The sequence below is a fragment of the Barbus barbus genome (assembly GCF_936440315.1).
Source record: "Barbus barbus genome assembly, chromosome: 6".
Lineage (NCBI taxonomy): Eukaryota > Metazoa > Chordata > Actinopteri > Cypriniformes > Cyprinidae > Barbus > Barbus barbus.
The window spans coordinates 12,278,851-12,297,588 of NC_136734.1; the positions used below are offsets into that span (position 1 = coordinate 12,278,851).

Here is an 18,738-nt window from a genome sequence, read left to right on the forward strand (position 1 = left end):
TAATTGGGGTTGACTTAATGGCTGCAATGCATACAAGTAGTGCTCTATACTGTAATCTTTTCACTTGACTTTTCTTACTCTCTGACTACCTATATACTCATTAAGGCCCACACTCCACCCAGTGGTAAAATATAGAATTACAACAAACCATATAATGGCTCTTACAAGTAGTATCTAATTTTTGTCCAAAATTGATAGTTTGTCCAGACTCATCTACCCAGCCTTCTCCTTACCCATATCAACATGAATGATTAAAGCAATAAATAAGTTGAATTTTAAATTTATTTGGGGGAATAAATGTCAATACATAAGAAAAGATTATATTATTAAAAAGTATGAATATGGAGGGGTAAATGCGATTGATTTTGATATTATGAATGGTGTACTGATATTAAAATGATTAAAATCATTCATGTGTAATAACCACTCTTTTTGGTTTATTGTCCCCAATGCAATTTTTTTTTTAAACTGGGTGGAATTAATTTCCTTTTACGTTGTGATTTTGAGTGTACCTCATTACCAGTGAAACTTAATTCCATCAGCAAGTGCTGCTTTATTGGAAATTATTGTTCAAGCATAACTTTACGTCTCATAACATTCCAGTTTGGAATAATAGATACATAAAGTTTGACAAAGTCTGTTTTTTTTTTTTTTTTGAGGAATAGAAATCCAAAGGAATTTGGGCTATTGCCCATTTTTTTGGATGATAATGGAAATTTGTTACTACAAAGAGTTTTGTGAGAACTTCCAACTGCAGTGTACTGTTAATATTTACAATAGAATTATTAGAGCCATTCCGGTTGCTTTGAGATTAATGGTTAGAGAAGATACTGTGAACACCCAAGTTTCCCCAGAATTGAAGTAGCTTTCCTTGGAAGGTTATGATTTTTGTGAGAAAAAATGTTCTAAAAGAGTTATTAGAAATTTGAATTTCACAGGTTTATTATCCAAACCCAATTAGATGAGAATGTGTCAAAAAAAAAGATTTTTGACACGGTTGAAATTAAAAAAATTAGAACAAAAATAGTCTTTTCCCCTCCCTCCAAAAGCTATAGGTGAGTTTCAAGATTCTAAATGAACTACTACTACCCTACTAACAATTTTTTAAGATTAAAATTTAATTTTTATGTAAATAATTGTGTTTTTTGTGAAACAAGTATTGAAACTTTAGATCATATGTTTTGTGTGTGTGTTTGTGTGTGTGTGATACGGTACAATCCTTTTGGAAAGAGATGTAAAACTGGTTATGTTCCAGGGGTGTTGAACTCCCACCTCTCAATGTGAAGGTAGTCAGGTTTGGTATTTTTCTTGAAAACAAAGATTTTGAATTTGTTATTAATTTCCTGATATGTTCTGGGAAGTTTTTTTATTCACAGTTGCAGATGGTGTAAATCTAAACCCAACTTTATCCAATGGTGTAATGAGGTAAAACTCTAAATCTTGAAAATTTGTTAAGAATAAGAAAGCCATTAAGTTGGTGTCTCTGTTGGATTTGTATAATTTAATTTAAAAGCCCTCTTTGTTGTATTTTATTTTTGGAAGCATCTTATGTTCTTTTTTTTTCTTTTCTTTTCTTTTCTTTTTTTCTGGTTTAGTTAGGTTTATTTGGACGCTTATGTTTTTGTTGATCTATTTTTGGTTATGCTCAGCCAAGGCTAAAAAAGTTTTGATTTATTCTGGAATGTGATTATGTACCTTGTTTGGTTGTTAAGCTGAATTAATAATAATAATAATATATAATAATAAAAAGTAGTATCTAATAAATAAGAACTACATCTAATGAATAGGTACTAGTACATTAGCAAAAGACACTAGTACCTAAAGAATAAACACTAGTAGCTAATGAATAAGTAGCCTACTAGTACTTAATAGAAAATATATTAGTATCTAAAAAATAAGAACTAGTAACAAATAGATAGGCTACTAGTACGGTTTATAGATTAAATGATAAAATCGCTTGCCATACACAAGCAGTGATCTGAGCATGGGTTGCTGGAGAGGCTGCGCAAAATCTGTGATGTATGACGCTCTTAAACACGTCTCACTCTCTTGTTGGTCTGACGCGTGTGTACAGTCGGCTCTTTAGTGCCATATTGTTCACGGACCAAAGTTAGTGGAGGAAATCGGGAAACGCTGTTATATTCAAAATGAGGTTTACAATTTGTGCAGCCAAACCTGAAGACTGTCGAGACATAGCGCGCATGATTATGGTGAGAGAACTCCATTCAGAACTTGTTTAGCGTGTGTTGAGTGCAGAATGATTTTGGATGTTTGGTAACACTTTACAATAAGGGTACGTGAATAATCATGTGCTAATGCTTAAATTAACACTTAATTCATCACATACTAATTTTTATTAAAGGGGTTAGCTAATTATGACCTAACGAAGAGCTATCCTTAACTACGACTGGAGTCATACGGATTCATGCATGAATAACGGCAGCCATAACTACATGTTAGTAGCATGTTTGATAGTTAATGCAATTAACATTTATGGGTAAACTAAATCAAACAGCCTCTTTAAGAAGGAATAAGAAATACTCTTACTTTGAAATTAATTTAATACTCTCATTATTGGGTGGCAAAGGATTAGTTGATCCTCCTCATCAAGTTTAGAAAATACTAAATACACTAATGACTGATCTTGTCTGTTTTATGTTCTTCTCTTTACCTTTAAACTCATCCTATTGTGACTTATACACAGATTAATAAAAAATAAAAACCCAAAACCCACAAAGAACATTTGTTGAACAAACAATTCATAAAGAAATGCTCAAACTGGAAAGAGTTCACTGTCCGTCCAGACACAGCTGTGATGATCCTGTTCCTCCACTCTTTGACTATTCACACAGAATCCACACAGCATCTCTTAACCGGGCTGAATACTCACTGTGTTAATACATGTGTGTTTGATAGAAAGTATAACATAAATCATGAACTGAGTTTAGTAAGTAGTTAACAGTGAATTCCTTATGATTGGGCTCCCTCAAGTAAAGTTATGTCAAAATCAATTTTAACAAGCCATTAGTTGATGTTAGTGTATGGGTAATGAGTTAGTTATGTTGGGCTCTCTTAAGTAAAGTCATGTCAAAATTAGGGATGGGACGATACACCTACCTCCCAATTCGATACTATCACGATACATGGGTGCCAATACTATATGTATTGCACTTTTTTTTTTTAAGAATTTCGATTCTACAATTCGATTCTATGTGTTGCGATTTTTGTTTTTAACTCTAGACCATGGGAAAAATTTGAATGATACACTTAATACACAGACTGTCACGATAAAAACCCCCCCACACATTAGCAATCACTATTGCGATTTGATATTACAATTTATTGTGATTTTTGTTTGCTTATTAAAGACTAGACAATGGAAAATAGTTGATAATACCATTAAAAGAGACTGTATATGATGAGTCATATTAAAGGATGGAATACACTGCACGACTTTTAAAATCTGAACAGATTTTTAAAACACTAGGCATCATACACTTACCGACTTTGTAAATAGTGACAAAGGAAAACTGGGCATCATACACTACGCGATCGAGGATCATACACTACCAGACTTTAAAGTTGTTCCGATCACAAGGAACTCATGCAGAAACATGCGCCTTGTTGCTAGGAGACGCATGTCAAAAGAAAACGTGTTTTAAAATGGGCTGAAAATATCAAACATGTTTGATATCCTCAGACTGGATTGAATCAAAGTCTGAAGCTAAAAAAATCGGAGTTGTGACATCATACACTACCCGATTTTCTGTGGAATCTGTCAGCTGTAATCTGCAGACTGGCTTTGACTTTCCTCAAGTAGCCTCAACTTGTTCAGACCCGGGTGTGTCTCACTCTTACTGGAAAGTGAACCTGCAGGCTCTTTGATCGCCCCCTGGTGGCTTGCTGCAGTACAGGTCATAAACCAGGCCCTCTCCATGTAAATGAATGGGACTAGAGTCATAACTAGGGATACATTAATCCGATACTCAGGATCGGTATCGACTCCGATACGGTCATTTTCTGCGGATCGGGTATCGGTCAGACGAGACCGATCCAAATCCGATATTGTGCGTACACTATTCTGTGTTATTGTTGAGCCCCACGAAAGGCACAAAAACATTATAAAGCACCATAAAGTTATCGTGCACTATATTTCAAGTGTTCTGAAGCTGTTCCATAGTTTAATCTGAGGTACAGATGAATATTTAAATCTTTAAATTCAAGTTCAGGTAAACTCTTCTGCTGCTCTATATTAGAGTCTTAATTATTATAATACTTTTGCGCAATGAAAGATTATTAACAGTATTTCTTGTTCTGTCCTATCTATCATATGTTGCTGCCTTCATTACTGTGCTATAGATTTAAAAGAAATGTCTTTTAATTTTATAGTAGCCTATATATTTATATATAAATGTATGTGCTTGTTTTTTCATGAATGTATTTTACAACAATTCAAAGAGCAATGTGTATAATTTCACCAGATTTAGTCCTACACTTATTCACTTTTATTTGTAAATAAAAATGTTTCACTAGGTTTTATAAAACTATTGTGCACCCTTGATTTTTCTAGAGTATCTTTTGCTGTATTATAAACAAAGTATTTTTGTCATAGATTATGATTTTATATTTTTTCATTTGTTATTTTTCATTAAAATTACGTTATCTATATGTAGTAGATTGTGTTTAACACACAAAAGAGTAACACACAGACACACAGAAGTATAGAAATTCTACATCGATTTAAAAAAAACTGCGCTGGTATCGGATTGGATCGGTATCGGCAGATACTCAGAATTTTCAGGATCAGATCGGTTCTGAAAAAATGGTATCGTTGCATCCCTAGTCATAACAAAAAAATTAATTACACTTCCAATACAATTTTCCAAAATATGATTTTGGTCATTTAAGGTAGTTGTTATCACGCGAATATGTTCAATTGTTTGTTTTTGTGGTAAGTTTGATTTTAGCTAGTAATTTGATGCTATAAAAACGGGGTGTGTCGTTATGGTTGATGGGTCTGCGGGAGTTTGATTCCGCGGCTCCACCTCACGACTCTACTGCGCAGACTCGGGCTCCAAACGAATCTCTACTGCACAGACTCTGGCTCCAAACGAATCTCTACTGCGCAGACTCTGGCTCCAAACGAATCTCTACTGCGCAGACTCTGGCTCCAAACGAATCTCTACTGCTCAGACTCTGGCTCCAAACGAATCTCTACTGCGCAGACTCGGGCTCCAAATGATGTCATTTACTCACGATGGCAGCGGCCATACTGAGATGTTTTGGCTTCACTTTTCTATAGTGGAAGGAAGCGGAGACGCGTCGTCCATCTTTTTTGACAGTCTTTGGTTCAAAAGTGGCGTAGTGTATTCCAGGCTTAACAAAAAAAATGCATCTTTCTCATGCATCAATCAAAACATCTTTCTAACTTTTATTTCAGGAGCATACACATACAGTGTATATTTAAAGTACTTTGAACCATGAAACTTTAAAGTACCAAAACCCTGAACTTGCACATGAATATAATAATCAAATGTTCAACAAAATGTGCAGAAAAAATTACTTTCTGAAATAAAGTAAAGTGCAATGTTACGTTGCATACCGTTTTAGTCATGTTTTCCCGGCAGTTGGGATTCAAAACGTGAAGGGTGCAGAAAGAATTCTGGAAGAGGTTTGATCCTCTGCCTCCATCATGATTTTGCTTTCTCGTGCCGGCTTTAAACGTATATGACGTCATCTAATGCAGCGGCACTGCGCACGCCGAACGATCGCTGTATGACATCAAAGCACCGTGAGAGCTACAGAGAAAAGACGGCTCCCGCTGATTTATACAGGTGCTGGTCATAAAATTAGAATATCATGAAAAAGTTGATTTATTTCAGTAATACCATTCAAAAAGTGAAACTTGTATATTAGATTAATTCATTACACACAGACTGATATATTTCAAATGTTTATTTCCTTTAATTTTGATGATTATAACTGACAACTAATGAAAGTCCCAAATTCAGTATCTCAAATGCAAATTCAGTACCAATGCAAAAAAAAATGATTTTTAGAAATGTTGGCCAACTGAAAAGTATGAACATGAAAAGTATGAGCATGTACAGCACTCAATATTTAGTTGGGGCTCCTTTGGCCTGGATTACTGCAGCAATGCGGCATGGCATGGAGTCGATCAGTCTGTGACACTGCTCAGGTGTTATGAGAGCCCATGTTGCTCTGATAGTGGCCTTCAGCTCTTCTGAATTGTCGGGTCTGGCGTATTGCAGCTTCCTCTTCACAATACCCCATAGGTTTTCTATGGGGTTAAGGTCAGGCGAGTTTGCTGGCCAATCAAGAACAGGGATACCGTGGTCCTTAAACCAGGTACTGGTAGCTTTAGCGGTGTGTGCAGGTGCCAAGTCCTGTTGGAAAATGAAATCTGCATCTCCATAAAGTTGGTCAGCAGCAGGAAGCATGAAGTGCTCTAAAACTTCCTGGTAGACGGCTGCGTTGACCTTGGACCTCAGAAAACACAATGGACCAACACCAGCAGATGACATGGCACCCCAAACCATCAATGACTGTAGAAACTTTACACCGGACCTCAAGCAACGTGGATTATGTGCCTGTCCTCTCTTCCTCCAGACTCTGGGACCTTGATTTCCAAAGGAAATGCAAAATTTACTTTCATCAGAGAACATAACTTTGGACCACGCAGTAGCAGTCCAGTCCTTTTTGTCTTTAGCCCAGGCAAGACGCTTCTGACGCTGTCTCTTGTTCAAGAGTGGCTTGACACAAGGAATGCGACAGCTGAAACCCATGTCTTGCATACGTCTGTGCGTGGTGGTTCTTGAAGCACTGACTCCAGCTGCAGTCCACTCTTTGTGAATCTCCCCCACATTTTTGAATGGGTTTTGTTTCACAATCCTCTCCAGGGTGCGGTTATCCCTATTGCTTTTACACTTTTTTTCTACCACATCTTGTCCTTCCCTTCGCCTCTCTATTAATGTGCTTGGACACAGAGCTCTGTGAACAGCCAGCCTCTTTAGCAATGACCTTTTGTGTCTTGCCCTCCTTGTGCAAGGTGTCAATGGTCGTCTTTTGGACAACTGTCAAGTCAGCAGTCTTCCCCATGATTGTGTAGCCTACAGAACTAGACTGAGAGACCATTTAAAGGCTTTTGTAGGTGTTTTGGGTTAATTAGCTGATTAGAGTGTGGCACCAGGTGTCTTCAATATTGAAAATTTTCACAATATTCTAATTTTCTGAGATACTGAATTTGGGACTTTCATTAGTTGTCAGTTATAATCAAAATTAAAGGAAATAAACATTTGAAATATATCAGTCTGTGTGTAATGAATGAATCTAATATACAAGTTTCACTTTTTTTTCAATGGTATTAATGAAATAAATCAACTTTTTCATGATATTCTAATTTTATGACCAGCACCTGTATATAAGGTGGGTTTGACTTGATGCGGCACTGCGCAGAATGATCAGTGTTTGACATCAAAGTACCGCGAGAGCGATTGAAAGCATAAGGATCCATCTGCTCTCTTATTGCTCTCGCGGTACTCTGATGTCACACTGATCATCTGCGCGGTGCTGCTTCAAGTCGAACACACTATACATTTCGCCCTCTTTTGGAATTACACAACGCTAACTTCTCCCCACCACCTCTTAGGAAAAATTAAATAATGAAATAAAAATCGATTCTGAGGTAAACCAATAGATTTTTAAATCGTTTTAAAAAGAATCGCGATAGTTAAGTGAATCTATTTTTTCTCCCACCCCTAATCAAAATCAGCTTTAACAAGCCATTAGTTGATGTTAGTGTATGGGTAGTTAATAATGAGTTGACACAATGACACATTAACAAATCATCAAATTAATTACCATTAAACATGCTGTAAGAGTGTTTTTAGTTATTTTATAATTAATTTACATAATTTCACATATAAGTCCAAACATAATGTTAGCTCTAAAGATACACAAAAGGTCAAATATTTGGCTATTGTAGCAAAAGCCAAAAATACATTGTATGGATCAAAATTATTGATTTTTTTTTTATGCCAAAAATCATTATGACATTAATTAAAGATCATGTTCCATGAAGATATTTTGTAAATTTCCTACTGTAAATATATCAAAACTTAATTTTTGATTAGTAATATGCATTGCTAAGAACTTCATTTGGACAAATTTAAAGGCGATTTTATCAATATTTAGATTTTTTGCACCCTCAGATTCCAGATTTTCAAATAGTTGTATCTCAGCCAAATATTGTCCTATCATAACAAACCATACATCAATGGAAAGCTTATTTATTCAGCTTTCAGATTATGTATACCTCAATCGAAACATTGACCCTTATGACTGGTTTTGTGGTCCAGGGTCGTCACATTTATTAGATTAAAATATGGTCATTACCATAACAACAAACCTAAGAGTGCGCCACTAATGAGTGTACCACCAGAAACAAACTTTACATACTGTACACGTACTTGTCATGGGAAGAAAAGACGTTATGACTAAACATGAACAAATCATACAAACTATTAATGTTATTTATTGGTATATTTTCTACGTTGATCTGTCTAATTAATGGCATTAATACTTTCAACAAACAATAATTTCAAATAAATGGACCTACAGTATGTAAGGTTTGTTTCTAGTGGTACACTCATTAGTGGCACACTCTCGACGCTCGCCCGGCGCAAGGTTTGTTGTTACGGGGAGGCTGCCAAGATGGCGTTGTAGTAAGACAGGTTTGCTGGAGCTCTTAAAAACTTTGCTCAGATCCCGGGTTGTTTAAAACAGTTCATGTTCAGAACTAACTGAAAGATACAGTTTATATTATGAGTTAAGTAGCCTCCTTAAATTATATTTTTTTCCGTTGCATTTTTTTTGCTATTCGAGCTAGTCGCTAATAATAATAACAACCCACGTGCTTTTGCTATGAATTGCTGTGCTGACTTGCAAATATGGAGGATAAAGAAGAAACTCTCCTTGCTATGCACAGCCTATGCAAGGAGAACTATAAACGCTGAGTTGGATGCAGTTGTTGGACAGGCTGAGTTCACGCTTTTACCCGATACACCTGAACCGAACCCTGCGAAAAAAAAGTAGACTGAGCTCCGACAGTCCTTTAGTGAGTGATGCCATGCTAATGAGATTCATGCAGAGAATGGAGGCCATGCACAAAGAAACTTTGCACCAAATTCAAGGAGTTGAAAAAACGATACTTGAAAACTCAAACTCTATTAAACAGATAATCAGCTCCCTCGAATTCCACGGTGAACAGGTGAAGCATTTCAATGATAAAACTGAGGAACTGGAAAAGAAAATTGTAAGATTGGAGAAAGACAATGTCAAACTTTGTGATAAGTATAATGATCTGGATGCTTACAAGAGAAGATGGAAGCTTTGCGTCGCTGGTATTCCGGAAAAAGCAGGAGAGAACGTAAAGCAGATGATCATCGACCTCTTCAGCCAGGTCTCCCCGAACATCGCTGCATGCCGCAAATCGGACCATGCCGCCCTTTTTCTAACACTGGGATACAAACAAAGGCTCGTTCAGGAACCTCCGGTGTAGAGAGTAGTGACACGCTGGTCCTCCCACTCAGAGGCTATGCTGCAGGCGGCTCTTGATGACGTCGACTGGGACATGTTCCGGGCGAGTTCTTCTGACGTCAGCGAGTTCACGGATGTAGCATTAAGCTTTGTAAACACGCTAACCGAGCAAACTACAGAAACAATAACGATAAGGACATTCTCCAACCAGAAACCGTGGGTGGACAGATCAATCCGTGCTGCAGTCAACACACGCACTGCCGCTTACAATGAGGCTCTTCTGACCGGGAATATGAGCGAGTACAAAGCATCGTGCTATGCTCTCCGACGCGCAGTAAGAGCCGCTAAACACAGATACAGAGATAGAATTGAGTCTCATTTCCAGCTCAATGACTCTCGACGGATGTGGCAGGGACTGAGGACTATATGTGCCTTTGGAAACAAACCCTCCGCGGAGGTGAGAGCAGATCTGTTGCTGGCCAACGAGTTAAACACCTTCTTCAGCCGCTTCGATTGCAACGGCGGTGGCGCGAAGCAGCAGGCAGAGCAGCGATGATCCTGTAATCACCGTGTCGGAGGATGAGGTTCGGAGGGCGCTAAAGAAAGTGAACGTCAGGAAAGCAGCCGGCCCTGATGGGATAACCTGCCGTGTTCAGAGGTCCTGCGCCGATCAGCTCGCTGGTTTGTTCACTTCCATATTTAATGAGTCCCTTGCTACCTCCGTGGTTCCCACCTCATTCAAAAAATCTGTCATTATCCCTGTGCCAAAGAACAATAAACCCTCTTGCCTGAATGACTATCGCCCAGTTGCCCTCACATCTATAGTCATGAAGGTTTTTGAGAGACTTGTTAAGAGCCACATTTGCTCCTCCATACCTGATACTTTTGACCCTCTTCAGTTTACCTATCGCCCAAACAGATCTACAGACGATGCCATCTCTCATGTCCTCCACTCTACCCTCACACACTTGGACAGCAACAATGGGAATTATGTAAGGCTGCTATTCATTGACTATAGCTCAGCTTTCAACACTATAGTCCCCATTAAGCTGGCTTCTAAACTCACAGACCTCAGCCTAAACTCCTCACTCTGTGACTGGATTCAAGACTTCCTCACCGGCAGACCTCAAGTGGTGAAAGTTGGCCAGTTCACCTCAAACTCCATCACTCTGAACGTAGGAGCCCCACAGGGCTGTGTCCTGAGTCCCCTGCTCTACTCTCTCTACACGCATGACTGCGTGTCCTCTCACAGCTCCACATCTATTGTCAAATTCGCTGATGATACTGTGGTTCTGGCCCTCATCTCCAACAACGATGAGACCGCATACTTGGATGAGGTAGAGAGACTCACATCATGGTGCCAGGACAACTGTCTCTCGCTGAATGTGAGCAAAACTAAAGAGCTAATCATGGACTTTAGGAAGAGACAGCAGCGGCCCTACACTCCTCTTATGATCAGTGGGACCCCTGTGGAGAGAATGAGTAGCTTCAAGTACCTCGGTGTAAACATCTCCGAGAACCTGACTTGGACTACACACATCCAAACACAGGTTAAGAAAGCCAGGCAAAGACTGTACCATCTGCGACAGCTGAGGAAATTCAGGGTCTCACCAGCAATCCTGAAAACTTTCTATTCAGGGACCATAGAAAGTGTATTGACTCAGTGCATCTCAGTGTTGTATGGAAACAGCTCCAAACAGGACTGCAAAGCACTACAGAGAGTTGTGCGCTTAGCTGAGCGCATCTCAGGGTCTGCTCTCCCCTCTCTGCAGGACATCTACCTCAAACGCTGCAAAAATAGAGCTGTCAAAATATTTAAGGACTCTAATCACTCTGGTAACCATCTATTCACTTTGCTTCCATCTGGTAAGCGCTTCCGTAGCCTGATGACAAAAACTGAGAGACTTAGAAGGAGCTTCTTCCCCCAGGCCATCAGGCTCCTAAACTCTAACTCTGTATCATAACATCACATGACTCCATGTAAATATCACCATATCAATAAGCTATTCATAATTATTCATATTTTTTTCTACCTCATATTGCTGCTATTTAAATACCCTGTACAACTTTTTGCACATTCCTCTTATTACTATTTAAGTCAACAACATACTGACCTGCACATTCATATTTATATTTATATTTTTTATCTTTTATTTTATTTTATTCTCTTATTTTTTCTACTTTTCTTTTTCTTAATATCTGTATACTTTATAATTGCACTGTCCTTGCAGCGGACCTGACCTACATTTCACTGCTGGTTATACTCTGTATAATTGTGTATGTGACAAATAAAAATCTTGAATCTTGAATCTTGAAAAATCTTGAAATCTATATTGTTCGTGGTTCATGTCATTGTCTTTAATATCCTTTAATGCCAGGGGCCTCAGGGATAGTGTCAAACGAAAAGCTCTTTTTTGTTTGCTAGAAAACACAAATCACACTTCTGTTTCTTCAGGAATGTCATTCGACTATTGATGATTACAAATGGTGGAAATCTCAGTGGGGTAACGATATTTGGAGTTCACATGGCACTGAACACTCAGCTGGTGTAAGCATTTTGAGAAACAAATTTGGTGGGGATATATTAGGGTCAGAATCGGATAGCTTAGGTCATTTTCATTTATTAGTAATTTCACTTAACCAACGAACTGTAATTCTGCCAATTTTATAAGAATCTTTGTAGTTCAAGGTATTCAGAGCAAACAACGTCCTCATTTCTAGACTCGGTTAATTATGTTAAGGTTATATCTGAAAGTGATAGATTTTTTTTTGTGATAGCATTGTTACTGCTGAGGAAGTACAAAGAGCAATTAAGAGTTTGAAAAACAATAAGTCCTTACAGCTGAGCTGTACAAAGTATTTGCTGATGAACTTACTCCCTTTTTGACTCAGGTTTTTAGAGAAAGTATTGAAAAAGAGGCTTTACCTCCTACATTGATGCAATGTATCATAACTTTAATTCCTAGCCCTAAGAAAGATCTTACCAATTTAGACAACTGGCGACCCATCACACTCCTTAACAATGCCTATAAAATGTTCGCCATAATATTTGCTAAAAGACTTAAAGATTGTTTGGATACTGTTATAGATGAGACTCAGTCTGGATTTATGAGGGACCAACATGTAATGAATAATATTAGATTAGTTTTAGACTTATTGGATTATAGTGATTTGCTGGAACATAATAGTTTTATTCTTTTCTCAAATTCAAATTCAAATTCAAAGCCCTGGATTCAAATTTCCTGGATTTTTATAAAGCTTTTGATTCAGTTGAACATAAATTTATATTTAAATCAGTGGAAAAATTTGTTTGAATTAAATTAAAATATGGTACTTCTCCTAGATTTTACTTGTCACGTGGTATCAGGCAAGGGTGTCCATTATCCCCTTATTTATTTTTACTAGTTTCCCAGATATTCGCTTCTTACATTTCTAATAGTGGTCTTCATGGTATCTCTATTGCTGACAAACAGATACTCATCAGTCAACTGGCTGATGATACCACTCTTTTTTTGCAAAATGCTAATCAAGTTCCTTTAGCATTAAAGTATATCCAGCAATTCTCCAAAGCATCAGGCCTGTTCTTGAATCTCTCAGAGTGTGAACTGATGTCCATCAAAGAATGTAATTTGTCAGAAATTTGTAATATTCAAAGGTCAGGTATCTTATTTAGGTGTTATTATAACAAAAATTAATTAGAAATATGCTCCTTAAATTTTAATCTATTAATTGCGAGTACTCAGAAAAAACTGAATATGTGGCTCCAACGTGATCTCTCACTGAAGGGAAGAATCTTACTAGCAAAGCTGATGGTTTGTCAAGGTTAGCATATGCTGCTCTCTCTTTGAATGTTGACACTGCCATTCTTAAAAAAATGTATACAATGCTTCTCAACTTTGTTTGGAAGAATAAAACTCATTTTATTAGATAATCTGTACTTATAAACACCATTGAGAAAAAGGGGGTTTAAACGCTCTTGATTTCACCACTTTAAACAACACCTTTAAAATTCAGAATAGCTTTCAGATGGAGTCTATTTCTGTGCCTTATGTAATCTCTTATTGGAATGGTTTAGTAAGTGATATTCCCTGGAAGAAAATTTGGTCATTACCTCACAAATATTTAATTACTAACAAAATGAGAGAAATTGCATTTAAGTTGATTCATAGAATTTACCCGGATAAGTGCTCCCATAAAAGACTTTAGAATGATATTATAACACCAACTGTTCTTTCTGTTTAGAAAACAATGAAACATCTTTAGATTTATTCTGGAATTGCTCTTACACAACATCATTTTAGTGTGACATTCTTGACTTTATCAAATGTTATGTGAATCCTAATTTTGAGTTTACTTATAGCAATGTCATTTTTGGCTTTCATGATTGTGAAAAAAGGGGATTCTTATTTCATAAACCTTATTTTCCTGTTAGCTAAATATCATATTCATAAATGTACATTTTCCAAATGTACACCTCTTTTTGTAAGATTCAAACTTGAATTGAAAATGTATTTTAAATCTATTGAATTCTCCACGAACTTGAAAGCAATAAGAGCAGTGGCTTTGTTGAAGGACTTCGCACTTCCTTTGGACTGAAAAACTGAATGACCCTGGACTGTTGTTGTGATTTGACAATGACTGTTGTTTTTTTGTTTTTTCATGCATTCAATAAAAATAAAAAAAAAGATTTGTTGTTATGGTTATGTCGACATTTTAATCTAATAAATGGCGTCTGCTTTTGTAAACGAATTAAAGTCATGTTTGCATTACCCCTTTTTTTGGAAAGTTATGTACAGTAATTAACAGCATTGTTTTGAGCTTCTGGACGCAAAATATTTGACCTTCTGTGTGTCTTTAGAGGTAGCATTATGTTTGGAATTTCTTTTGAGTCCATATATGTTAAATTATGTAAATAAATAATAAAATAACTAAAAACCATTGTTTGTTGTATTGGTGGTGTAAGGAATAAGGAGGACACTCTCACATTGTTATTGTGTCGTTGCGTCAACTCATTATGATTTTGACATGACTTTACTTGAGAGGGCCCAACATAACTAACTCATTAACTATCATACACTAACATCAACTAATGGCTTGTTAAAGTTGATTTTGACATGACTTTACTTTGAGGGGCCCCAATCATAAGGAATTCACTGTTACTTACTAAACTCAGTTCATGATTTATGTTATACTTTCTATCAAACACACATGTACTAACACAGTAAGTATTCAGCCCGGTTAAGAGATGCTGTGTGGATTCTGTGTGAATAGTCAAAGAGTGGAGGAACAGGATCATCACAGCTGTGTCTGGACGGACAGTGAACTCTTTCCAGTTTGAGCATTTCTTTAGGAATTGTTTTTTCTACAAATGTTCTTTGTGGGTTTTTATTTTTTATTAATCTGTGTATAAGTCACAATAGGGTGAGTTTAAAGGGAAAGAGAAGAACATAAAACAGACAAGATCAGTCATTAGTGTATTTAGTATTTTCTAAACTTGATGAGGAGGATCAACTAATCCTTTGCCACCCAATAATGACCGTATTAAATTAATTTCAAAGTCAAGAGTATTCCTTATTCCTTCTTAAAGAGGCTGTTTGATTTAGTTTACCCATAAATGTTAATTGCATTAACTATCAAACATGTACTACTAACATGTAGTTATGGCTGCCGTTATTCATGCATGAATCCGTATGACTCCAGTCGTAGTTAAGGATAGCTCTTTGTTAGTTCATAATACGTTAACCCCTTTAATAATCATTAGTATGTGATGAATTAAGTATTAATTTAGTCATTAGTGCATGATTATTCATGTACCCTTGTTGTAAAGTATTACCGGATGTTTTATTGTAGGAATTGGCCGTTTATGAAAAGATGCCGGACCAAGTGAAGATTTCCCATAAAGGTTATTTTTTAAATAAGCCATTTCAAGTTATTAAAGTTAAAATGAAGTCACATATTTGTTACTAAGTCTGACTCTAATGGTTTTCTCTTAAGAGTTGGAGAGGGATGGATTTGGCCCCAATCCTTTTTACCAGTGTCTTGTAGCTGACATACCTGAGGAGCACAAGTCTAAAGATGGTAATAATAACTCCTAAAAGACCAAAACCACATAATGTCCAATGAAAACAGGGCAGGAATGTGGTAAACAATAACTTATAATATTTGGTTTACCTACAATAACCTATTACATGTAGTTTATATTTATGATATTTTAGGATTTTTGTGCCATAAAGTCTGAATTATTAGTTGCACCAAGAAAGATCTTTACTTATTGCATTTACATTTGAAGAGTTCAGATGAAAAATCTCTAAGTGCTGTCTGAAATTTCCATCTAAAATTTGCATTTTTATCAGGATCTTATGTTTAGGTTCAGTAATTTTATTGTAATGGCAATGTATATGTCCTCTTCTATGCAATAAAAGTGAAATAACTGAACATTAATATAGGAGCCTGATAAAAATGCTAATTGTAGAAGAAAATTTCAGATGGCACTTAGAGGCTTTTGCATCTGAACTGTTCATTTACATTTATTTAGTAGATGCTTTTACCCAAAGTGACTTACAAGAATACAACAAGCGATTCATCATAAAGAGTCAATAAACAATAAGAAGAAAGTGTTAATAATACCAAGCTTCAGACATTGTTAAAATTAGTACAGCCAGAACAGGGATGGATTAAGGAATACTGAAAGCATAGAGATAGAAGTCCTTTTTTTTTCTTTTTTCAGTATGGTGAGTTTTTAGGTGTTTCTTGAATATTGTCAGCGATTTGCCGAAAATTAACGAAAGCGTTCACTGCTCATCGGCCTCCAGCAATAATTAATCTCAGTTGCTATGACAAAGCTCAAAAGTCGCACCTTCATGATATGAATGCATGAGCAGCACCCCCCATCCTGGTTTAAGCACATATTTCTTGTTATAGTTTTGCTGCATTTTAACTTCTTAGTAATTAACAGCCACAGTAAATGTGTATTATGAGTTTGTAAGACTTTATATTTATGATATCACAAGAATTCTTAGAGAAATTGTCATCTCACAGGACATACCAAGGTTGGCTATGCTCTCTTCTTCTATACGTATAGCACTTGGAAAGGGAGGACTGTGTATATGGAAGATCTGTATGTGATGCCAGAGTACAGAGGTGTGTATACTTAATCAATAAGTTGAAGAGTTTTAGCCAAAATGCAGAATTCAGTCATCTCTGCTTACACTACAGGTAAAGGCATTGGAAAGGCTTTAATGGCAACTGTTGCCAAAGTAAGTTTTTACATTTTCTTTCTCTCTCTCTCTCTCTCCCTTTTATAAAATGTATAGTTTTATATTATCTATATAAATCTGTGCATTATGCTAATTTTGCTAATTTTACTGTATTTTGTGGTTAAACAAGGCTAGTTATCTGAATGAATGATTGGTATGGTTTTAATGTAAAAAGGTAAATGTAGGTTTTGTTACTTTATAGGTGGCCAAAGAGCAGCATTGTGTGCGTTTACAGCTCTCTGTACTAGACTGGAACAAGCCCTCTCTGGACTTTTATTTGGCTAAAGGTGCAGAGGACCTCACAGCTAAAGAGGGCTGGCATTTTCTCCGCTTTCATGGAATTGCTCTGGATAATCTAGCGAGGGAAGCACCTTAGAGAACATTAAGACATGTGACAAGTTTAGTTAATGTCAGTAGGAATACTTAGTGTATAGTTTTGCTTTTTATGTTAAAATATTAAAATACCATTTAGTAATAAACATCCCACAAATACTGTTTTTGTTGTAGTTATAGTAGTTGGAATATTTCAAGCTTCTGTCCTCAAATTCAAATTGCACTTGTCCCTAGACATATTGTAATTGAACTGAACCTTCTGATTCACTGTGCGCAGAGCAACATTCATAAAACAATGTGTAAGAAAGTTGTAGTGCCTATCGTTCTATCGTCCAATGAGTGGAGATGCCAATTCACTAAAGGAAGGAAGCAGCTGATATTGACATATTTGGCAAATTTCAAGATCAGAAGGAAAATCATTTTGGCGATTTTGGAGAGTATCACATACGTAAACAACGTATGCTGTTCTGTGTCTGCAGCACCGTACTCAAATACGTTGTTTACGCTTCAATTTAAATGTAAACAACGTATCCGTGTACATACATTGCATATGTTGTTTACATGTGATATACTCTCCAAAATGCCGCTATAGGGTGACACGGAGGAGACAAATTATTGAATAAAGTCATTATTTTTGTTTTCTTTGCACACAAAAATATTCTCGTAGCTTTGTAAAATTACGGTTGAACCACTGATGTCACATGGATTATTTTGAATGATGCCCTTGCTACATTTCTGAGCCTTAATCATGTAAGGATCCTTGTTGTCTATGGCAGGGTCAGAGAGCTCTCAGAATTCATCAAAAATATCTTAATTTGTGTTCCGAAGATGAACAAAGGTCTTACAGGTTTGGAACGACATGAGGGCGAGTAATTAATGACACAATTTTCATTTTTGGGTGAACTATCCCTTTAACAATAGAGTATATATGGACTAAGTATAAACATTACACACAGGTTTTTACACATGCATCTAAAGATCCAGGGAAAAGTCAAGTAGGTGTTTGCATACATAATCCCAAGACTCAAAGAAGGAGAGGGAAAAAGGATATCAGATCAAGTTTCAGTGTTTACTAGAGAATTCCTAGCAATTCTGATAGCAATGAAAAAAAAATAATAATAATAATGAAATAAAAGATATAGGATTAAACAAACACTGATGTTCAGATTCGGTCTCTGCCCAGTGGATGCTTAATAGTGTGAATGTAGACATGATATTTTGATGAAAATACTTCAGATATTACTAATGCAATGAACAAATAAGACTCAGAGTTTAGTTTGTATGGGTTCTTGTGCATACTGGAGTGGCAGGGAATGAGGAAGCATAAATAAGCAAAACAAGTTATGGCAAAAGCAAATTTAGATTTGCAAATACTGTATAGTAGCCCGGAAAATGGAAATAAATAAAAAATGGCAACTTTTTGGGGAAAATCAACAAAAGGGTAGGCATCTGTATTTAATACAACCATTAGTATGAATATAGTGTATTATAACTAATAGATTCATTTCAGGGGGGGAGGGGGGAGGAAAGCAATTTAAATAATATATAAAAAAAACTATAATAAGTAGGTAGACAGAATAATCCATGAATA

At 36.4% G+C, this 18,738-nt stretch overlaps 1 protein-coding gene across 1 annotated transcript; it reads left to right on the forward strand.

Moving 5' to 3' along the window:
- The first annotated feature begins 2,023 nt into the window (after window positions 1–2,023).
- Window positions 2,024–18,552, forward strand: sat2b (spermidine/spermine N1-acetyltransferase family member 2b). The gene is made up of 6 exons (XM_079420209.1): window positions 2,024–2,210; window positions 15,409–15,460; window positions 15,553–15,636; window positions 16,597–16,698; window positions 16,774–16,814; window positions 17,017–18,552. The coding sequence occupies exons 1-6, from the start codon at window positions 2,148–2,150 to the stop codon at window positions 17,188–17,190; spliced, it is 516 nt and encodes a 171-aa protein (XP_079276335.1). The 5' UTR covers window positions 2,024–2,147; the 3' UTR covers window positions 17,191–18,552.
- The last annotated feature ends 186 nt before the right edge of the window (window positions 18,553–18,738 follow it).

Excerpts from the sequence above, each read along its gene's own strand:
- sat2b (XM_079420209.1), top strand. The coding sequence starts at position 2,148 with ATGAGGTTTACAATTTGTGCAGCCAAACCTGAAGACTGTCGAGACATA. Across the intron at positions 15,461-15,552 it reads AGTGAAGATTTCCCATAAAG|AGTTGGAGAGGGATGGATTT; the intron begins GTTATTTTTTAA and ends TTTTCTCTTAAG. Across the intron at positions 16,699-16,773 it reads TGTGATGCCAGAGTACAGAG|GTAAAGGCATTGGAAAGGCT; the intron begins GTGTGTATACTT and ends CTTACACTACAG.